At 39.9% G+C, this 24,432-nt stretch overlaps 1 protein-coding gene and 1 pseudogene across 1 annotated transcript in view; both read right to left on the bottom strand.

Annotated features, from left to right (window-relative positions):
- The window catches only part of LOC126457523 (nucleolar pre-ribosomal-associated protein 1), a 180,361-nt gene that overhangs the window by 94,190 nt on the left and 61,739 nt on the right, over window positions 1-24,432 (bottom strand). The window contains exons 7-9 of the mRNA XM_050093866.1: window positions 8,541-8,702; window positions 5,492-5,776; window positions 3,776-4,087 (exon numbers count right to left, since the gene is read on the bottom strand). Coding sequence (XP_049949823.1) covers window positions 3,776-4,087; window positions 5,492-5,776; window positions 8,541-8,702 — 759 coding nt within the window. The remainder of the gene's footprint in view (window positions 1-3,775; window positions 4,088-5,491; window positions 5,777-8,540; window positions 8,703-24,432) is intronic.
- On the bottom strand, window positions 20,323-20,440 carry LOC126458954 (5S ribosomal RNA; annotated as a pseudogene).

The following is a 24,432-nucleotide window of genomic DNA, read 5'->3' as shown; positions in this document are numbered from 1 at the left end:
CTTAGCTCACTAAAGGTCAACAGATGTTAGCAGCATTAATAAATGATACAATCTCACAATCAACAATGATGTGCTTTAAGCACTTATCGTTGTCAGTGTCGCAAATAAAAACCAATTTTTTAAGCTGTTATTGTTCTCAGTGTCTCAAATAATAACCGATTCGCTCCACATCATAGTGATACATCACAATTACGATCCCTGGAACATGCAAACAACTAATAAATGATTTTTACTGCTTACATTAGACTTCACTTCAAGATTCCATATCTCAAAATTATTTCAAGCAATGCAAGAAGAGATTTTCAGATCTCTAAAATGGGAATTCTCAAAGGAATATCCCCTTGTCTTGCTTATGATACTGCACAGGTCTGTTTTAAGTAACCTAGGAATTAATTATGATACAACTAAAATAATGTGAGAATACTAAAAATAAGAACAATTAATGTAGAGAATCATTTGATCAGTGTTACTACTTAGAGCAGTAAAAGATGACTAGATGGAGCAAAAAATAAATAAATAATAAAAAATAAAAACCAGGAGAATGGCCTGGTAAAGAAAAACTAGTTTTCAGAACTAAGTTTACAATGTGACTTACACTCGATCTGTATCACCAGTTTTGAGTTTTAGGAATGACACAAGGACTTTTGGGGTGGAAGTCAATAATAAGTAGTGGGTTCTCCACAAGCAATCAAAAGATGCACACTGAGAACTACTAGGAGATATAGAAAAACAAACAATACTTTTCAGATCACAGACTGTAGTGGAAGACATAATTAAGTGATTTTTGAAGTTTTCGTTGGGTAATAGTATTGCTCGAGATATCAGGATTGCACTCAAATGATGTTGACTTCTTATCTTGACATTTCAGTAGACAACCAGGCAGGAGAAATCTGTGGCTGGAGATTCCTGAGTCAAAGTGCTATGTTGACAGGGTGTTACAAAAAGGTATGGCCAAACTTTCAGGAAACATTCCTCACACACAAAGAAAGAAAATATGTTACGTGGACATGTGTCCAGAAATGCTCACTTTCCATGTTAGAGCTCATTTTATTACTTCTCTTCAAATCACATTAATCATGGAATGGAAACACACAGCAACAGAACGTACCAGTGTGACTTCAAACACTTTGTTACAAGAAATGTTCAAAATGTCCTCCGTTAGCGAGGATACATGCATCCACCCTCCGTCGCATGGAATCCCTGATGCGCTGATGCAGCCCTGGAGAATGGCGTATTGTATCACAGCCGTCCACAATACGAGCACGAAGAGTCTCTACCGGGGTTGCGTGGACAAGAGCTTTCAAATGCCCCCATAAATGAAAGTCAAGAGGGTTGAGGTCAGGAGAGCATGGAGGCCATGGAATTGGTCCACCTCTACCAATCCATCGGTCACCGAATCTGTTGTTGAGAAGCGTATGAACACTTCGACTGAAATGTGCAGGAGCTCCATCATGCATGAACTAGATGTTGTGTCGTACTTGTAAAGGCATATGTTCTAGCAGCACAGGTAGAGTATTCCATATGAAATCATGATAACGAGCTCCATTGAGCGTAGGTGGAAGAACATGGGGCCCAATCAAGACATCACCAACAATGCCTGACCAAACGTTCGCAGAAAATCTGTGTTGATGATGTGATTGCAGAATTGCGTGCGGATTCTGGTCAGCCCACACATGTTTATTGTGAAAATTTACAATTTGATCATGTTGGAATGAAGCCTCATCCGTAAAGAGAACATTTGCACTGAAATGAGGATTGACACACTGTTGGATGAACCATTCGCAGAAGTGTAACCGTGGAGGCCAATCAGCTGCTGATAGTGCCTGCACACACTGTACGTGGTACGGAAACAACTGGTTCTCCTGTAGCACTCTCCATACAGTGACGTGGTCAACGTTACCTTGTACAGCAGCAACTTTTCTGACGCTGACATTAGGGTTATCGTCAACTGCACGAAGAATTGCCTTGTCCCTTGCAGGTGTCCTCATCGTTCTAGGTCTTCCCCAGTTGCGAGTGATAGGCTGGAATGTTCCGTGCTCCCTAAGACGCCGATCAATTGCTTCGAACGTCTTCCTGTCGGGACACCTTCGTTCTGGAAATCTGTCTCGATACAAACGTACTGCGCCACGGCTATTGTCCCGTGCTAATCCACACATCAAATAGGCATCTGCCAACTCCGCATTTGTAAACATTGCACAGACTGCAAAACCACGTTCGTGATGAACACTAACCTGTTGATGCTACGTACTGACATGCTTGATGCTAGTACTGTAGAGCAATGAGTAGCATGTCAACACAAGCACCAAAGTCAACATTACCTTCCTTCAATTGGGCCAACTGGCGGTGAATCGAGGAAGTACAGTACATACTGATTAAACTAAAATCAGCTCTAACATGGAAATTAAGCGTTTCCGGACACATGTCCACATAACATCTTTTCTTTATTTGTGTGTGAGGAATGTTTCCTGAAAGTTTGGCCGTACCTTTTTGTAACACCCTGTATATCAAAATTTGGTGTGATGGCATGTGCCCATAGGTCTTGACCACATGACCACCCTCTGTTAAATTTAGCACTGTTTTAAGGTGTGCTGTATCTAGCATGTGGTAGGAAAAGTGCGTCAGTGTCATTGCATGCATGCCCTCTATCAAACTGTAGGCCTGCAGAGTTAAGAAATGATAGTCAAATGCAGAAGATTGCCACCAGATGTGAAAATATGCATTTAATTTTGTCTTCATAAAGAAATTAAAGAAATGGCAGGGCCCATGCCTTGTCCAATTTAAGGCTGTCATTTCAATTAATAAGGTTGCTCACCACACTACCACAGCTTCTATTGGTGTGGAATTTTTGGTATAAACTTAGTGTGTGGTTCAGCATTCTCCAATAGTAAGTTTAACCTCTAGCAGCTGCCTGGTTTGCACCCAAAATGTTGAGACAAGAAGTCAACGTCAACTGGCTGCAACCCAGAAATCTTGTGGAATAGACTGAATTATGACTATAACGAAGATGGCATGGCAGTGGATAGGACATGCGAACAGGTGAATGGATGGTAGAAGGAACAAGAAAGCTTTTTGCTGGATTCAAAGTTAAGAAAAGATTTAAGCAAAGATCTACTGAAAGACAGCATTCCAAAACATGGAAGCGTATAGCAAAAGACAGTGATGCATGGAGAAGTCTGGAGGAGGTCGTCATCCAGCAGTTAATGTTAACGGCATTTATGTTTTGTAATGCACTAATCTCTACTTTGTCACAATATCGACAAATACTTAATACAGAATACAGCACTGGACAACACAGTCCAATAATGATCTCGTACTGCTGAGCTTACTTCAATAATGACTCATGCCTCCACCCTTCATCACTGATCTTTCAGCACATTTAACTCAATAATGAATTAAATGCACTGAAAGATCAGTGACAAGGGGTGGTGGCACAATCAGATAGCCTAATGGTGAAGACAACTGCTTGAAATAAGAATGAAATGTGTTCCTGCGTCCTGGTTTGGCACAAATTGCCAATTTTCACAGCATATTCTTCAATCTGTATAATACTTTAAAAATAAATAAATAAATAAAATAAAATAAAATAAGAATTGCAACTAATGCAACAGAAAAAAGTGATGCAGAAAAAGTGGTGTACAGTGTTATAACTAAACTTATTTTAGAAGTCTTGAAGTGCAAACCTTTTGAACATCAATTTGTCATATTCTTACCATTTCCACTTTAATTAAGCCACTGATCAATAAAAAAGGAGTGGATAACATCAAATAAAACTCACCGAATCAGGCTTTAGAATTGAGCTGTCAGTGGACAGTGAAAGAAATGTAGCTCTTGCCAGCATAAGTGGGAAATCCTTGTTGGGTTGTAATTCCAGCAGATTAGGCAATAATGAACATATCCACTGTGACATAACAGCTATGTCAATTAGCTGCGGACACATTTGCTGATACAGCAGAAGCAGCTGGAGCAGAGCACATTCATAGTCACCAGCGTCTGGTAAAGATGGCCCATCATTCCTATCATCTTGTCCAACAAGACTATCATCCTGTTTTCCCCAGGTCTGATGAATTAATTGTGCATCTGGAAGATGCTGAAATTAAAAGAGAAGCCCATACTCATTTCTCTTTGTTGCTCAAATTCAAGAATTTTACTAGAAGGAAACATATATTCATTAAGGATCAAAATAACCATTTTAAATTAGACACAGAATGGCTGGACAGTTCTTATCCTCACAATGTGAAATTTCTAGTACTGCCAACTAAGTCAGTTAAAGTAGAAAATAGAAATCCTTTTAGCAATCCTAAACAACTTGCCTCACTCAGATTTACTATCTTCATGATTTGGACCTGTCGCAAGAACATATTCTGTCAGCTATTTAATCCAGAATAAGACATATTGTTAACTAAGATACTTGGGAATTTGTGAGATGTTATTAACCCTTTATACAGTTAATGCTTTTTTATGAACTCACTATTCTCTGTGAAGGAATCCATCTGATCTGAATCAGTTAATATTACACACCATCAACCATTAGTGTAGGCACTGATGAGTAACAGACTATTGGGCCCACACCTTTCCTATAATTATTTGGTGACAACCTGTATAATCTAGTATGAATGCATATTCATTTTATGATGCTCATTATTTGCTATGGTACTGAGAAAACCCTGCAACTCTGGAATCCAGTTTTTAGTAGGTGTAAGCTGCCCCCACCCCTCCCTCTCCACCCCTCCCTCTCCACTCCACGGGAACCATAGTTTCTGCACAATGTTCCTGGGCATCTTGCATCACAATACAAAGCTTTAAGGCAACAAAGCAATTCCTTTTTAAATATGTTTTTTAGTTGTACACATTATAACCTTTCTGAAACTGGCTTTTACTTTCTGCCAAAAATCCGATTAAAGAATAAACATAATGAGAGTAAAATGTTTACTAATTTTAGAAAACTATTGTATAATATTCACTTGTCAACTTCAAACACTTTTACCAATGCCTGCTATAGTAAAATGAATTTTTTAATAAAGATTTATGTTGACAAAATTGAAGTATAAAATAATTAGTAATGCTGCAATGGCGATAAGTAAAACATTCACCTGCAGAAGTGACAAGACAATGGAAACAAATATACTTGTATCAAATTGTCAAGAGAAACTCATTTTGAAAATAAATAATAGCAAAAAGGAATGAAAGAAGGAAGATTGGGTTTAACACCCCACTGACATCGAGGTCATTAGAGACAGAGAACATGATGGATTGTGTCAAGAATGGCGAAGGAAATCAGCAGTGCCCTTTCAAAGGAACCATCCCGGTATTTTCCTGGAGCGATTTAGGAAAATCACGGAAGACTTAAATCTGGATGGGACGGATGTGGGTTTTAACTGTCAGCCTATCGAATACAAGGCCAGTGTGCTAACCACTGTGCCACCTCACTCAGTACAATAAATATTAGCCGTAATGTAATTAGATATATGTTCTGTATCAGTAAGAACTGTACCTGTATAAGGTAGGCCGACACTGCATCTGCAGATAAACTCACTCCCCAATGCAGTAACTTCATCTGATAATACCTCAGACGTAAAAGAAGGGACACTAGCAGTAATACAGTCCGATGTCTGACAGCCAAATGGGAATGAGTGACACCAGCTTCACCCACAACTCTCAGTGGCACAGTAGGAACTGTAAGAGCTAGCACCAAACTCAACAGTCGGTTGTCATGTGCATTTTTGTGTGCAGATTCAGCAAATGATTTCAGATGCTCTGGCTCCACAGATGTTACTACCTATTTAAAATAAAACAAAACAGATTCAAACTCTTTTAATGCACAAGTATGAGATACAAACTTTAAGAAATAATGAATTACAAAAAGTGTTTCCTTGCTGACTGTAAACTCTCAGAAGTGACACACACACACACACACATACACACACACACACACACACACACACACACACACACACACACAGTCTTTTATTCACTGTGCTTATGCTTTTTACTGAATAGGTACAATGCTCTAGTCAGATTTTTACATTGGTTACTTCTTATGTTACTTCTGTAAATGATGATTCTGACTAGATTTTATACCACAACTGTTTGTCTATGCTGCACCTACCTTTTGATGATAAACAGATTGTTGTCACATCTGCTAGTTTCTGGAAGCTGGGATACATTTCTTGGCAAAATTCCATGAAGGAGGCAGCAGGAAAGGATTAAAGGGAATTCAATAAAATAATGCCAGCAAAAGATGAAAAATAAAAACAATTAATATGAGTAGAGACTGGGTAGCTGTCAAATTCACAGCAGCTGCAGCACAGCTAGGGCTAGGGGGGCAAGGACAGTAACAGTAGGAGTTTTAGTTGTGAATTCCTTGTTTCAGTGAGCAACAAGAGGTAGTTGAGAGCAGAAAGGACTGAGGAATATTTTTTACTTGAACAGAGGAAATGGGGAGCAGGGGATAATCCAAATAACGCAAGTCATAAAATTGTTGTTTGTGGTGGGTAATTTAAATGATTTACTTCATTATTGTTGATAGTTATATGGGCAAATATTCATCCGCATGATCAAATGGTTAGTTGTGATGTCCACAGATACTGCTGCACAGAGATTGCAGTTGAACTGCTACTCTCTCATGTCCTTCCGCTCTTTATGAACTCTATCATGTGGCCGCAACATGACTGATGTAGGAATTAGTAGGTGAACACGTGGGATAGGTGTTAAACTTCGATTGTTTACAGGGTTATTACTCAGGGCAAGGTTCGTATATCAGACAGCAATATATCAAAATATTGATGTATTGGAATCAGTTACGTTACGTGATATTTGTCCAGCTAATATATCAGTAACATTAATATTTTGTGGCAATACTCAGATAATATTATAACCATTATCAACTCATAATAGAGAAAACTCATCTCTGCTTTCTTTTTAATATTGAAATACTTACAACATAAGACAGGCAACTACAGTTTTTTTCCTTTTAGCTTTTTAGAGATATTTTGACTGTTGGCAATTGTGCATTTTCATATCCTCATCTCACTCAAAAATACAATGTAAGGTTGGAAAAATGTTTGAAATGTAATTCTTGAAACCTCTTCCATTTCCATTGTTCGTTGACTGTTGTGTGTTTATATTAGTGATATTGAAGTGTGAACAAAAGAAGGGTGAGGGGGTGGGGGGTGAAATGCCTCTCAAAAAGTGATTTGCACAAGTATTTTACATATAAGTGCATAGTGTAGTAAAAGTGTGAAGTGCAGTTACTGTAAGACATTACTCCAAACTTAGAATCTGTATTATTATTATTATTATTATTATTATTATTATTATTATTATCAGATTTCTCTATTCATACATAAAAATAACGTATAGCCTGACTAAAACTAATTTTTCGGCACCGCTATATCACAATTCAATATTTTTCATTTGATTAATTGATGGCCTTGATATTTACTATGGCAGTATTCAATTATATCAAATATCCATATCTATCTTTTGATGACCCATCCCTAACCCAGGGTGCACGGGGTTAAGGGGTAGAAATGGTGTAATTATATACTGCTTTGAGAAAAAGGATTTGAGGTAAATTTAAGCAACACATTTCTGATTTAAAGATACAATGAAATAAAGTTATGGTGGAGAAGACGAGTTGTGCTAAACAAGTATGAGGTAGTACTGTGTCATGAGGAGGGTGCTGAAGGGCATGTTCATGGAATTATCTGGTGAATGGCAGTATATGACATGGAAAATTTTGTTTATGGGTCACACAGAGGAAGATTCTCTTTGTCAATAAAGGCCTTGGCAAAAACTTTGGCTTACTGCGTGGAGACTTCTTATCACTGCATCTGAGGCATCCATTCCGTAAGTATGGTGCCTTTTTTATAAGAAAAATGGGACAGCTATTTAACTTGGTTTAATGTAATCAGAGGTTATTTTGAAGCCATTAAACAGGCAGAGATCAAAGAGGAGAAAGCTGGCTTATTAAGATGATGAGGATTATCAAGAGCAATCAATTTGGCAAAAGACGACAAGGTTCTGAAAGAATGAGAAGAAAACCTCTTGTTCACTGTGGATCCAAAACTTGGTGATGGATTCAATGAACACTAACCTAATAAATGGTTTAAATAGTGTCCAATGACAGTAAGTCCCTCAGTGAGGGAACTACTGGCACAGGACGTAGCACTCAAAATAACAATAATGGTCTGATTTAATTTACTAAAATTAAATCTGTGAAACTTCATTGTCTAGTCATATATTACTATTTAGACAATATCATTTGTAAAGAATTACATACATTCATATGATAATTTCATAATTTCTTGACTTTTTTTCTCTGTGCTACTCATGCAGTTATGAAGAGTAGTTGGTACAGCACAAATTACTCCAGTGCACATTTGGCAAAATTTGCACAATTACTTCAAAATAGAAATAATAATGACTGTGGAACATAAATACAATGTCACAACAAAATCAACTATTGGACAAAGGAGAGAACAGTATATATGCAGAAATTTTCTACGGGTACTTATTCCATTCAGTTGCACACAAAATACCTTTTCTACAAAAGAAACTGTTTTCTCCCATTTTATTGATGGCCTCGGTGGAAGAAAAGATTCTGTGTTTGCCAGTGTACTTTTGACTAAATCTGGACACAATTGTAATATTTTTACAACTAACTCTGATGTAAAAACATTGTCCCAAGGCTGATCCAACCCCTGTAAATAAACGAGAAAACGACGAGAAAATTAGCAAATTACACATTCATAATAAATTCACTATATTTGAGCACATTCTAAATAAAATCTACCAAGAAGAAAGATTATAACTAATATAAAATAGTGCAGATATTTAATACTGACATACATGTCGCTGGCACATACGATCAGTTTCGTGCTTCCAGAAACAGAAACAATCTCAAATTCCAAGAATCTTTTTTAGTATTTTTTTTTATGAGATCTCTTTCTCTTTCAAGTGAAATGTTAAATACAATGTTCTGTTTGTTGCCCCTCAGTTCAGCAAACCTGAGATGCACAATAGACCCCACAGTGTACTGTTTTGAATGTTGTACAGTTACTAGTGTTATTCCAACAACATATATGTGGCTGCCTACTACTAAGAATATCTTTCTTTTAGAATAGTAGTAAATGCCTTGCATTTTTTAAAAAATATTTAAGTTTACTGAAGTAATTTTGTGCAAATATGACATGAAGTGACACTTGCTAAGAAGACAGACAACTTGCCATTGTACAGAGGGTGTGTGTGAGTGTGGGAAAGGGGGGGGAGGGGGGGTGCACACACATTCTGATGAACAATATAAATTCAATAGTTTAGTAACAATATCTATTTTTATAAGTCTGTTTGTCATTCTTGACCTGTCCTCATAATACTGTCATATTCTGCCTACTATTTTCGATTACCACAGTAAAACAAAATTTCTTCTTCCTGTTCTTGTTCTTCTTCTTCTTTTATTTTCTTCTTCATCTTCAATTTTAACCTCTAACATTTGTGACGTTACCCATCTAGTGCATGGTATATCCCCTTATCTTCTGCATTAACATTTATACTCTTCAGATTTTATGGGTAATGGTCCATCATTAATTTTTTTCCCCGTATGCTCATAATACTTCAAATGCTTTATGTTTATAGTTCTCTTATTTTTTCATTTAATCCTGTCTGTTGTCTGTCTTCATACAGCTTTTCATTACTGTAAGTAGTCTCATTTCTACTACTTTGTTCCTTGTAACGATTTAGTTTACAGTTGCATATGTAAGCATGAGGACTGGTACTGTCTTATTGGATTTAATTAAACTTATGAAAAGGATAGATTGCTACTTACCATATAGAGGAGACACTGAGTTATAGACAGGTGCAACAAAAAGACTGCTATACATTTGACCTTTTGTTCAAAAGGCCTTATTCCAAAATAGAAAACCCACATACATTCACACAAGCACAACTTGCACACACATGACTGTTGTATTATGGCTGCTGAGGCCATACTGCCAGAGACAGTGAACAACTGTGAATGAATTGCGTTTGTGTGAATGTGTATGTGTTTCCAACTTTAGCGTCACGATCGGCCTCATCTTAATAAAGCCGTCAGGCGTAATAACATGAGACTTGGGGGCGCGTCGATGACAGAAGACATGAGTCACATTTCAGTGGTGTCGGTGGAGTCTATCAGCAGGACGGGTTTCACTATACATGGCCTGCACCTCAACAGGAATGGAAAGGGGAGGTTGGCAAAGCTTATAGGTGACAGCATAGGTGGGGGTGGTGGGATCACCCATGGGAAAATTCCGGTAGTTGTGGGTGTTAGAGCTGTACCTTTTTTAGATTGAAGTCAGCTGATAGCTATTCCTGCTTAAGGGAAGTCTCTCTAACAAAGAAACCACTTTCGACAAAGCTTAGGTATCCAAGTAATGAGGGAATTAGTATATTTCATCAAACTATACAAGGTATTAGAGATAAAGTTAGTAAACTGCTTATAGATGTTGACTCTGAAATTATTAGTATATCTGAACACTCCTTAAATAAGGAGATAATTCAGAGGCTTCCTTTACCAGGATACAGGTTGGCTAGCAGCTTTTCTAGGAGCTCTTTGCGGTATGGGGGAGTAGCCATGTATGTGAAAAACGGTATTCCATTTGAGTTAATTGATGTTTCAAAGTACTGCACTGAAAAGGTGTTTGAACGTTGTGCAGCTGTGGTTACATTTAGTGGAGTTAAACTTCTTACTGTTGTTATCTATAGATCCCCAGACTCCAATTTCGCAACATTTTTCCTAAAGCTAGAGGAAGTTCTTGGTTCACTTTATAGGAAATACAAAAAGTTAGTTATATGTGGTGACTTCAATATTAATTGTATAAGTGATTGTGCAAGGAAGAGGATGCTGGTAGACCTCCTTAATTCATATAATCTTATGCAAACTGTATTCTTCCAACGAGAGGGCAAGGGAACAGTAGAACAACCATAGACAATATTTTTGTTCATTCCTCATTACTAGAAGGGCATTCTGTTGGCAAAAAGGTGAATGGCCTTTCAGATCATGAAGCACAAATTTTAATTCTAAGAGATTTTTCTGCTGCAACACATGTTAAATATAGTTATCAACTTTTTAGGAAAGCTGATCCAGTTGCTGTAGAGACCTTTGTAAACCTTATCAAGGAACAGGGTGGCAAGATGTTTATAGTGCTGATACAGTAGACGATAAATATAATGCTTTCCTCAAGACTTTTCTCGTGCTCTTTGAAAGTTGCTTTCCGTTAGAACGTTTCAAAACAGGGTACTAGCACAAACAGGCAGCCTGGGTGGCTGACTAAAGGGATAAGAAGTGGACAAAGTGGCAATTATATCAAAACATTAGAAACAGTCACAATCTAAATGCAGCAGCCCATTACAAACAGTATTGTAAGGTGCTTAAAAAAGTTATTAGGAAGGCAAAAAGTATGTGGTATGCAGATAGAATAGCTAAGTCTCAGGATAAAATTAAAATCATATGGTCAGTCGTAAAGGAAGTGGCTGGTCTGCAGAGACAGGTCGAGGATATTGAATCAGTGTGTAGTGGGAATGTCCGTGTTACTGATAAGTTGCATATATGTACAGTACTTAATAATCACTTTCTGAATATAGCAGGTGAACTAAATAGAAACCTAGTCCCAACAGGGAATCATATAGCGCTCGTAGAAAAAAGGGTTCCGAGACTGTTACCTGAAATGCTCCTCCATGATACTGACAAGAGGGAGATTGAGTTAATAATTAAATCACTAAAGACCAAGAACTCTCATGGATATGATGGGGTATCTAGCAGAATACTGAAGTATTGTTCTATGTATGTTAGCCCAGTACTTAGCCATATCTGCAACTTTTCCTTTAGGAGTGGTCGGTTTCCTGACCGATTAAACTAGTTGGTACTGAAGCCACTTTATAAAAAGGGAGACACGGATAATGTTGACAATTATAGACCTATTTCTATGCCATCGGTGTTTGCTAAAGTTATCGAGAGGGTTGTATATACAAGGTTACTGGAGCATTTAAATTCACATAATTTGCTGTCAAATGTACAGTTTGGTTTTAGAAATGGCTTAACAACTGAAAATGCTATATTCTCTTTTCTCTGGGAGGTTTTGGATGGATTAAATAAAAGACTGCGAACGTTAGGTGTTTGATTTAACGAAGGCTTTTGACTGTGTTGACCACAAAATATTACTGCAGAAGCTGGACCATTATGGAGTAAGGGGAGTAACTTACAATTGGTTCGCCTCTTACTTTAAGAACAAAAAGCAGAAGGTAATTCTCCGCAATATTGAGAGTGGTAGCGATGTTCAGTCCCAATGGGGCACTGTTATGTGGGACGTTCCCCCAAGGGTCGGTGCTGGGGCCACTGCTGTTCCTTATTTATATAAATGATACGCCTTCTAGTATTACAGGTGATTCAAAAATATTTTTGTTTGCTGATGACACCAGCTTGGTAGTGAAGGATCTTGTGTGTAATATTGAAACATTATCAAATAATGTAGTTCATGAAATAAGTTTGTGGATTGCGGGAAATAATTTGATGCTAAATCACAGTAAGACTCAGTTTTTACAGTTTCTAACTCACAATTCAACAAGAACCGATATTTTGATCAGGCAGAATGGGCATATTATAAGCGAGACGGATCAGTTCAAGTTCCTAGGCGTTCGGATAGATAGTAAGCTGTTGTGGAAAGCCCATGTTCAGGATCTTGTTCAGAAACTAAATGCTGCTTTATTTACCATTAGAACAGTATCTGAAGTAAGTGGCAGTTCAACACGAAAAGTAGTCTACGTCACATATTTTCATACGCTTATGTCATATGGTATTATTTTTTGGGGTAATTCTTCCGTTTCAAAAAGGGTATTTTTGGCTCAAAAACGTGCTGTTAGAGCTATGTGTGGTGTAAGTTCGAGAACCTTTTGTCGACCTCTATTCAATAGTCTGGGAATTCTGACATTGCCCTCACAGTATATATTTTCTTTAACGTCGTTTGTTGTTAGCAATATTAGCTTACTCCCAAGAGTTAACAGCTCTCACTAAGTTAATACTAGGCAGAAATCAAATCTGCATGTGGAATGCACTTCCTTGACTCTTGTGCAGAAAGGAGTGCAGTATTCTGCTGCATCCATTTTCAATAAGCTACCACAAGAACTCAAAAATCTTAGCAGTAGCCCAAACACTTTTAAGTCTAAACTGAAGAGTTTCCTCATGGCTCACTCCATCTATTCTTGTTACATTGTTGATTTTCTTTATTTAAACTTACGAATTGTCGCCTGAATATGTTTCTTATATTTCATTTTATCTGTTTCCACTATCGTGTTATAATTTCATGTATTGACTCGTTCCATGACCATGGAGACTTCTCCTTAATGCGGTCCCACAGAACAATACATAAATAAATAAAAGAAGGTCTCTTGGCCAAAAGCTCAAATGTATAGCACTCATTTGTTGTGCCTGTCTGCAACTCAACATCTGTTCTATATAGTAAGTAGCAATCTATCCCTTTCATAATACTGCCATTATTCCAACATGGATTTTCCACTGTTAGAATTCCATTAATCTCACATTATATGTTTTATTTCCTTATTGTTTGGTAATGATTCTACATATGTTTTTTCCATCGACATTATGGGTGTACTCATACTTTCTACTCATTGTATTATTTCATTATTAATTATAATCCTTGATCATTATTGATCTTCTCTGATAAAAGTCATTTACTTAAACTTCCTTTGAAGAAATTTTCAGATTTTACTTATCACATATTTACAGTTATTTCCATTTCAAGTTCCTGTCAAGATAAGAAGAGTTAATTTAAACAAACAGTTTCATGAGGAATGGAACATATATTTGATGATCAAAGTAAGTACAATTTTGAGTTACGGTTCATATAGGTTATACATGGCCAATTATCAGACAGTTTGCACATTATGCATAAAGAATTGACATAAAAATGATCAGCAACATGAGAGTAATTTATTGAAACAATTATTTATTGCAAACAATAAGAATGATTTACAAACTTAATTTAATGTTCGTGATATCCCAACAATGACTAACACACTTTCCAGTTCTTTCCACAAAACTGGTTCCCTCTGGCTGTAATGTTGGACAAAATTTGTGCCTTGTATTTCCTATTTCAATGTAGACTTTGCCTTCGATCTATGTAGCATACACCCAGAAACTACGATCTATGAAATCAGAAAATATTAGATTTGTATGACATGTAGCAAACACAGACATACTGTAAAAATATGACTCAACAATGGAAAATCCAGGATGAAATGCAACAATATTATGAAGAGGATAGTTGCAACTCACCATATAGCAGAGATGCTTAGTCGCTGATAGGCACAACAAAAAGACTGTCAGAAAGCGAGCTTTCGGCCAACAAGGCCTACATGGAGATAGACAACATATGCACATACACTCACACAAATGCAACTCACACACACGATGGCAGTCTCAGGCTGTTGAGGCCACACTGCAAGCAGCAACACATGATGGGAGAAGCAAGTGGACAGCGAAGATAAGGAGGAGGCTGGGGTGGGGAGGGGAGGAGGAGGGTACAGCAGAGTATGGGTGGGGAATGGTAAAATGCTGCTTCTGGGAGCATACAGGAACGAGGTGGAGAGAGTTATGGCAGCTAGTTGCAGTCAGGAGGTTGGACGGAGGGTAGGGTTAGCAGAAAAAGAGGGAAGTAAAAAGACTGTGGGTTTGATGGTGGAATAGAAGGCTGTGTGGTGCTGGAATGGAAACGGGAGGATCTACAAGGGTAGGGACCAAGGAAGGTTGAGGCTGGGAGGTTACAGGAAATAGGATATATTGCAGGGATATTTCCCATCTGCACAATTAAGAAAATATGGTGTTAATGGGAAGGATCCAGATGGCAGAGGCTGTGAAGCAGTCATTGAAATGAAGAATGTCATGTTGGATGGTGGGTCCGGTAATGGGGTGGTCAAGCTGTTTCTTGGCCACAGTGTCGATGGCCATTCATGTGGAAAGACAGCGTATTGGTTGCTGTGCCCACGTAGAACGCAGCACAGTGGTTGCAGCTTAGCTTGTATATCATATGACTCATTTTGCAGGTAGCCCTGCCTTTCATGGAATAGTGGATTGGAGCAGTTGGTGGTGGTAGGATGTAGTTCTATTAAAGGGCTATGAGTCATACAGCACGAGGTTGGGAGCAAGAGTGGTGTAGGGTGGACGAGGATACTGTGTAGGTTTGATGGGTGACGGAATACCACTGTGGGAGGAGTGGAAAGGATAGTAGGCATGACATTCCTCATTTCAAGGCACGGCGACAGGTAGTCGAAACCCTGGCAGAGAATGTGATTCAGTAGTTCCAGTCCTGGGTGTTACTGACTCACAAGGGAAATGCTCCACTTTGGCCAGATGGTGGGTTGGTGGGTGACTGGAGATCTGGCATGGGAGATCTGTTTTTGTACAAGGTTGGGAGGATAATTAAGGGCTGTGAAGCCCTCAGTGAGACCCTCGGTATCTTTGGAAAGGAACTGCTCATCAATACAGATGTGATGGCCGTGGGTGACTAGGCTGTATGAAATGGACTTCTTGGTATGGAATGGGTGGCAGCTGTCAAAGTGTGGTATTCCTTGTGGTTTGTAGGGTTGATATGGATGATAGGTACTGATATAGCCATCTTTGAGGTGGAGGTCAACATCGAGGAAGGTGGCTTGTTGGGTTGAGTAGGACCAAGTGAAGCAAATGGGGGAGAAGGTGTTGAGGTTCTGGAGAAATGTGGATAGCTTGTCCTCACCCCCAATGCAGATAATGAACCAAGGAAGGGTTTGGGATTCCTCTATATGGCCCACAAACAAGTTGGCACAGGTTGTTGCCATGAGAGTGCCCATAGCCATTCCCCAGATTTGTTTGAAGGTAATGTCCTCGAAGGAGAAGTAATTGTAGGTGAGAATATAGTTGGTCAAGGAAAGTAGGAAGGAGATTGCAGGTAATGGGCTGCAGGTATTGATCCATGAGAGGTGAGATTCTCTAAATGGGGCCTCCTGGGTGGTTTGCTTTATGGACTTCAGGAAGCATGTAGAAGGTAGGAGTGTGGGGAATGGTATAGGCGAGGAGAGAAATGGACTCTGGGAAGAGGTTCTGGGACGGGCCTAAGGATTTGAGGAGAGACTGAGGATTCTGCTGGATGTCTGGAATGGGGTCACTGTGTCAGGGTTCATATGTGGATGAATCTGAGAGCTGGCAGAGTCCTTCCATCAAGTAATCCTTGCGGTTCAAAATGGTAGCGGTGGGGCCTTTGTCAGCAGGTATGATTATAAGGTCAGGATCAGTTTTTAGGTAGTGGATTGCAATTCTTTTTGCAGATGTAAGGTTAGTTTGCATGTTGAGGGATTTTGGGAATGATGGTGAGGCAATGTTCAAGGTTAAGAAGTTCTGGAAAGTTAGCAAGGGGTGATTTGAGGGCAGCAAGGATGGGTCACGGTTGGATGGAGGAGTTAACTGAGCAGGCAGAGTTCAAAATTGGTCTTTGGCCGAGTCTGATTGGTAGGGTTGGTGGCAAAAAAGTGTTTCCACTCTATGGACCGGCAGGAGGAGAGAAGGTCTTTCACAAGTCCTGCATGACTGAATTTGGGACTAGTGCAAAATATGAGGTTTTTGGAAAAGGCTGATATTTCTGCAAGGCTAAGCCTTTTGGAGGAAAGGTTCATGGCTGTGTTTCAGATCTGTTTAGGTTCTGGATTCTGTATGGTGGTGGGAGGGAGTTTCTGAGGGTGAAGTAAATATATAAGGTCTGTGAGGCAGGGTTTGTAAGCCATGATGGGATGTGGGGGAGGTCTGGAGGTTGTTGCAGAGGTGGTGGATTGTGGTAGTCCAAGATGGGAGAAGGAAGTGAACAGGCTGAGGAGTTTTTTGAGGTGGTGGTGTGCATGTTGCTCTATTTCATGGAGGGCAAGGATTTCAGTGTGTGACATGGGATCCAGGAATTTGGGATTGCATGGCAGGAGAATTTTATGGATGGAGAGGAGATACTGAAAGGTGGTTTGAGCCTGACTGATATGGCTTTGCAGGCCTGTGTTGTTGAGGGTTAAGGACTAACAGAATCTGAACACATGGATATCACTGTCCAAGGAAGGGTGGCAGCTGAAGATGGATAATTTGGCGGTAAGGCCACTTGCGGGGATTTAATGAGCCAAGCAACAATGCAGGAACAGTATGTGGGACTGGGTTCTGGCTAGGGATAAGGAAACTTTTCTTTATTGATGCAGATGGAAGGAGCGAGGACCTACAGTGGAGAATAAAAAGGCGTAAAAATATGTCAATAACATACAAGTACATCCAAATCAAATTTGCAGGAATACACCCAAACACGTGGGAAACATCACAAAAAGGATGAAATGGATGAAGTAGGGAGAAACAAACAGAAATATGAGGGAGTAGGCCGATAGTGAAGGCAAAAACCAACCAAAATTGGCGTGAAGACACAATGAGATTAATGAAAAATTAAATAAAAGAGTGGAATGAGGGTTACGGATGGATAAGTGTGAAGAAGGGCGACAGCAAGTATGACCTGATTAGGTGAAGTTAGTACGTGCTAACTGGCACAGAAAGAAGGAGTGGGGGTGGGGAGGGGTTGGTAGGATGAGATACAATTCATGTGGCACAGGAAGATAAGGGAAATCAATTTGAAGGTATCGGATTAATGATATCAGCGGGAGTAATGTGGGACATGAGATGCTGCATCAACAATCATCGTGGTCTTGTAGCTTCTGTTGTGCGTGGCCGAGATGGTTCATACAGTGTGTCTCGTAAATAGAGTGTGTAGTATACGCCTGTGAGGCGACAAGAGAAACACAGGAAAGAAGAGAAAGAAGAACGGATACTCAGAATAGTAATGCATTAGAAAATAGTAATAAAGGATAACAGTACTGGGTTACAGAATGGAAGAAAAGCCATCAAGCACAATTCAACCGTGGAAAATCCAGGACGAAATGTAACAATATTATAAAAAGGATAGCTGCAACTCACTATATAGCAGATGTGCTGAGTCTCAGATAGGCACAACAAAAAGACTGACTGAAAATGAGCTTTTGGCCAACAAAGCCTAGCCTACGTCAGAGATAGACAACAAACACAAACACACACACACACACACACACACACACACACACACACACACACACACGACTGCAGTCTTTGGCTGCTGAGGCCATTCTGCAAGCAGCAGCACATGATGGGAGAAGCAAAAGAGTGGTGAGGGTGAGGAGGAGGCTGGGGTGGGGAGGGACAAGGATAGTAGGGTAGGGGTGGGGGTGGTAAAGTGCGGCTAGTGGGAGCATACAGGGACGAGTTGGAAAGAGTGTAGGACAGCTAGGTGTAGTCAGGAGGTCAGACGGTGGGCAGCGGAAGGGGTGCTAGCAGAAAAGGAAACAAGTAACAAGACTGTGAGTGCGTTGATGGAATAGAGGGCTGTGTAGAGCTGGAATGGGAACGGGGCAGGAGTTAAAAGGGTAGGGACAATGACTAAAGAAGGTTGAGGCCAGGAGGGTTATGGGTACATAGGATATATCTGCAGGGAGAATTTCCACCTGCACAATTCAGAAAATCTGTTGTTGGTAGGAAGGATCCAGAGGGAACAGGTGATGAAGCAGTCACTGAAATGAAGACCTTCATGTTAGGTGGCATGCGCAGCAATGAGGTGGTCCAGGTTGTTCTTGGCCAGCACAGTGGTTGCAGCTTAGCTTGTAGATCATATGACTTGTTTCACAGGTAGCCCTGCCTTTGATGAAATATGTGATGCTTGTGACTGTACTGAAGTAGGTGATGGTGGGAGGATGTATGGGATAGGTCTCATATCTAAGACTATCACAGGAAGATGAGCCATGAGGCATGGGATTGGGAGCAGGAGTTGTGTAGGGATGGGAGAGGATACTGTGTAGGTTCAATGGGCGGCAGAATACTGCTGTGGGACAAGTGAGAACAGGGGCGCCAACTTATAAAAAATATTGGAAAGGGGGGGGGGGGCATTCTGGGGGTCTTGCCCTGGGAAATCTTCTAAATTTTAGATGAGTTTTAAAGTTTTTTTAAAAGCATTTTAGAGTCATATGATCAACATTAAAACCCCGAAAACTGGACTCTCGATAAATCGACACTCTGGGAAACTCAAAAAGCCTGACACATTTTTTGGCTTTGAAAAAACATAAAAACACACGGTATTTTCGTAAAAAAGCTAATTTAATTTACAGTAATAATTATGCTTATAGACTATTACAGAGCAGCGAATATATAGCTCTGAAGAGACTGAAATTATATTTAAATAAATCCTAAACTATCATTAAAAGAATAAAACTTAAAATATTGCAGTCACACTTCGATTAGTAAATGAAATAGCTAATTTAAGCTTACTTTGAGTACTGCAATTTTGTCATATGATGACGTGGTTGGAGACCGTGGCTGTCATTTGAAGACAAATGTTGGTGTTGAGACAGCAACCAACCACAAACTTATTTTCAATTTCTTTATTCAAAGGGTACTGTTACCGGTTTCGAATTGTTATGATTCATCTTCAGACGCTTTACATTCTTTCATTACAACATATGGTGCATTTTTTCACAGATTAATTATCGTGAAATGTCAGTTTGGAGTGTTTGTTTTCATTGCATTTGTCCAACAGATGTGAATAAATTTCCACTGCATTCTTATCATTGCACACGTAAATTTTTCTCACTGAACACTTTAGATTTGTCACACTTTGATTAATAAATGAAATAGCTAATTTAAGCTTACTTTGAGTACTGCAATTTTGTCATATGATGACGTGGTTGGAGACCGCGGCTGTCATTTGAAGACAAATGTTGGTGTTGAGACAGCAACCAGCCACAAAGATTTCTAATATGCACCACATGTTTTGATATATACAAAGTGCTGATACGTTGAATAAGGTTTAGGGTTCATTAAATAAAAACAGTATCTCAAAGTTAATGCTTTAATACAGTTAATAAAGTTAGTACAGTATGCCTAATACTTTCAGTCAAAAGGTATGTAAAAAGTGGGTTTTAATTGGGTCTTACACCCTAAAAATATTTAAGTATTTGAAATTAACTAATATAGTACTATAGTAATACAGTACTAAAAAAAAGCACTCTGTCTTCAGGTCACGAGTGGCCTACCGGGACCATCCGACCGCCGTGTCATCCTCGGTGGAAGATGCAGATAGGAGAGGCGTGGGGTCAGCACATCGCTCTCCCGGTCGTAAGATGCTATTATTGACCAAAGCCACTACTATTCGGTTGAGTAGCTCCTCAATTGGCATCACGAGGCTGAGTGCTCCCCGAAAATGGCAACAGCGCATGGCGTCCCGGTTGGTCACCCCTCCAAGTGGTGACCATGCCCGACAGCGCTTAACTTCGGTGATCTCACGGGAACAGGTGTATCCACTGCGGCAAGGCCATTGCCCAATACAGTACTTAACTAGTACTAATATTTCGAAACTGAAAATTTAACATTATGTATGTATTTAATTCACTATTTTATAAAGTTTTTTAACATTGCTCTAAATGCCATTATTAGGGCTAGAGTGTCTTTAGAAAGGTGCAAATGTTGACCGTCTGACTGGATTACTGAATATGACGTCATTGCTTACTGGTCGGATATACAACCGTCTGACTGGATTACTGAATATGAAGTGTTTGCTTAGTGGTCGGATATCCAATTCATCCATCCAATACATCTCAGTGGGCATGAAGAACAGATGAGTTGTTCAATCACTTCTGTCCCATTGTTGATCAGAGATATGACTTCCGACGTCTAAGGGTGCTAAATGACCATTCTGCTGTTGCTGTCACGATTGGAACTACTTGGAGAAGCTTAATGCACTTCACTACTTCACATAACATTTCTCCAACTGCAGGCTCTTGTGTAATGTACTTTCTTACATCGATGTTTTTTTTAAGACTACTCTCTTTTATTAGCAATATCGGCTAACATATTCAAGTGTAAGCGCAGTCTCTCAAAGTCTAGGTCTTTTCAGAACAACTCAGTTGATTTTTCCAAATTTGTTTCACCTCTGTTTACTAAAAACAAGCACTCTTGTTCAGCTGCAATGACCTGTGTGAGTCCAGTTGAAACAAACCACTCAGTAATGCAAGTTTGCACCATTTCACAACCTTCAATGTAAATAGCTTTGCAGTATTCCTTTGGGGTTTTGAAAGTGTATGGTGAGCTGGCTTCATTGTTTCCATACTTCTTTGGTATACTTCAATTCCGAGGAAGCGAAGGATCATCAACTTGTGAAGGTTTTTCCTTAAAATTCCCAAAAGTGTTCAAAACTATCACACCTTCCACTCAATATACAAATCAAGCCCTCATATATTTTTTTCCTGATCAGCACCACTTAAAAAAAGTCCCATCTTTTTGTTGGATTCTCTTACGGTGTTTATTAAGTCCTTGGGTAAAGCCGTAATATCCCTCATAAAAGTGAGATGGCGGAGACTGTCTAAAAGTGGCAAGTTTAAACTGTGAGCAGTGCAGTGCACATATTGTGCCTTTGGTTGTATATCCAAAACTAACTTTTTTAGTCCTTTGAACTTACCTCTCTTATTCGAGGCACCATCATAGCACTGTCCATTGACAAATCAAGACGAGCAAAAACGTCTTTTAAAATACTAAACAGAGTGTGTGATTCAGTGTTGGGGGTCTCATATAAGCCAATAAAGTCTTCGTTTATGATTAAGAAATCATCAACAGTACAAATACAAAATGACACTTGTTCGCGAATCGAAGAATCACTTGTTTCGTCAACCATAATAGAAAAATGTTCAGTCTTCTTGATGGAAGCCAATACCTTTCTCAACACAGACTTTCCTAGTGGTTCAATGATCTCGTTCTGAATATTGTGGGACATCCACTTATACTCTGAACATCCTAACCAATTTTTAAACTCAGGTATGTCATTCTTTTGGAGTTCTAACAATTGAAAAAATTTGAGTTTACATCTTCGTGCCCTCTAATTGCTATTCCTTGTTGGCATAGAAATCGCACAGCAGTAAAAATTTTCTCAAGAGCTAAATGGCCTTTCTTCATATCACTATCTAACCGTTCATTCAATTGGGAGGCCATGCTTCAATTAGTGATAGAATTTAGTTTCAGAACACCTTCTTTGTGCGTAAACGTATTTTCATGAAAGCCTTTTTCCAGTTAGAAAACCCTACAGAAGTAAATGCATCTTCTTTTCTTGAAGAAAATATTGTCAAGGGTTGGGCTGTGAACGGTTCTCCCCTGAAGACGACAAAGCAACTGATGACACAATAATTGTTGGAGGTTGATTTACAGTATCATCAACTTCCAAGCGTGCCTTTTTGGTAACAAATTTATCAAATGGTTCAAATGGCTCTAAGCACTATGGGACTTAACATCTGAAGTCATCATTCCCCTAGACTTAGAACTTAGAACTACTTAAACCTAACTAACCTAAGGACATCATACACATCCATGCCCAAGGCAGGATTCGAACCTGCGGCCATAGCAGCAGCGCGATTCCGGACTGAAGCACCTAGAGCCGCTCGGCCACAGCGGCCGGTAACAAATTTATCCATTGCAAAACTTAATTCACAATATATTAATGTAAACGAATAAAATGTAGTCATATAAAATAGACCACTACACACTAAAGTTGGAACACTAAACACGTCTGCAGCATACACTGAACGAAACTATCCTCAATGAATGACTGCGACAGCAGGGTGGGCTTTATACAGCCATGGCGTCATAATGTCTCGAAGTGTCAGGCGACGCAAGGTGGAGGGATCCAGGTGCTTCTGCTCCAGTCCTTTTGGTGTCGCCATGGCCACAATGTTGGCCTGCCAGTGCCAGACTTTACCCGAAGGTTCCCGCACCGTGACAAATTCTAAGTCTGCCCGCAGCACCGTAACACTATCATGCTTCACACCACTCGTTTTCTGTTAACCTGCTTACTACCATAGTAATTATTTGTTTTAACTCATTACTGAATGTGTTTTAAAAGGTAACTACTGTCAAACACGGAAAATAAAAAATTCCAACATAATTTGGTAATTTTAGAAAGCATAAAGCTCCGCCCCCCCCCCCCCCCCCCCCCAAATGAATTTTTGAAGGGGCTCGGGCCGCCTCAGGCCCCATGGAGTCAGCACCTGTGGGTGAGAAGGATAGTGGGTAGGATATTCCTAATTTCGGGGCACAGTAAGAGGTGGTTGAAACCTTTGCAAAGAATGTGATTAAGTTGCTCGAGTCCTGGGTAGTACTGTGTCACAAGGGGAATGCTCCTCTGTGGCTGGACAGAGGGACTTGGGTGGTAGTGGATGACTGGAGATACAAGGCACACAAGATTTGTTTTTGTACAAGGTTGGGAGGGCAATTACAGACTGCGAACACTTCATTGAGACCATTGGTATATTTCAAGAGGGACTGCTCATCACTACAGATGCGACGGCCACAGGTGGCTGCCTGTGTCCTATCGAAATTTCTCTAGAACCTGAACACCTTCTCCCCCATTTACTTCAACTGGCCTTACTCAACCCAAAAAGCAATCCTCCTTGATGTTGACCTCCACCTCAAAGATGGTTACCTCAGTACCTCCATCCATATTAAACCTACCAACCACCAGGAATGGCTCCACTTCAGCAGCTGTCACCCACTCTATACAAGTCCCTTCTATACAGCCTAGCCACCCGCAGCACTGGTAAGGTCTTATGGGACCAAACTGCTGAGGTCATCGGTCCAGTCACCTGCGGCCGTTGCCTCTGTAGTGAAGAGCAATCCCTCTCAAAAAATACCAAGGGTCTCAGTGAGGCCTTCACAGAATGTAGTTACACTCACAACATTGTACAAAAACAGATGTCCTGTATCTTATCTCTCCAGACACCCACCACCTACATAAGTCCCACTGTCCATCCACAGAGGAGCATTCCCCTCAAGACTTAGTACCACCCAGGACTGGAGCAACTGAATCACATATTCTCAGCCAGGGTTTTGACTACCTACCCCAGAGCCCTAAAATGAAAAATGTCCTACTCACTATCATTCCTATCCCTCCTACAGCAATATTCCACAGCCCACCGAACCTGCACAATATCCTTGTCCATCCCTACACAACTCCTGCTCCCAACCCATAGCCTCAGGATTCATCTCACTGTAATAGTCCCATGCATCCACCCACCACCACTGCCACCTACTCAAGTCCAGTCACAAGCATCACATATCCCATCAAAGGCAGGGCTACCTGTGAAACCAGTGTGGTCTACAAGCTAAGCTACAACCACTGAGCTGTATTCTATGTGGATGTGACAACCAACAAGCCATTTGTCCACAAAAACAAGCACCTACAAACTATGGTCAAAAAACAGCGGGACCATCCCAATGCTGAGCAGGCCTCCCAACACGATGTTCTTCATTACAATGACTGCTTCATCATC

Source organism: Schistocerca serialis, chromosome 2, assembly GCF_023864345.2.
Source record: "Schistocerca serialis cubense isolate TAMUIC-IGC-003099 chromosome 2, iqSchSeri2.2, whole genome shotgun sequence".
Taxonomy (NCBI): Eukaryota; Metazoa; Arthropoda; class Insecta; order Orthoptera; family Acrididae; genus Schistocerca; species Schistocerca serialis.
Note: the sequence above shows the minus strand (reverse complement) of the source record. Positions and strands in the feature narration are given on the sequence as shown.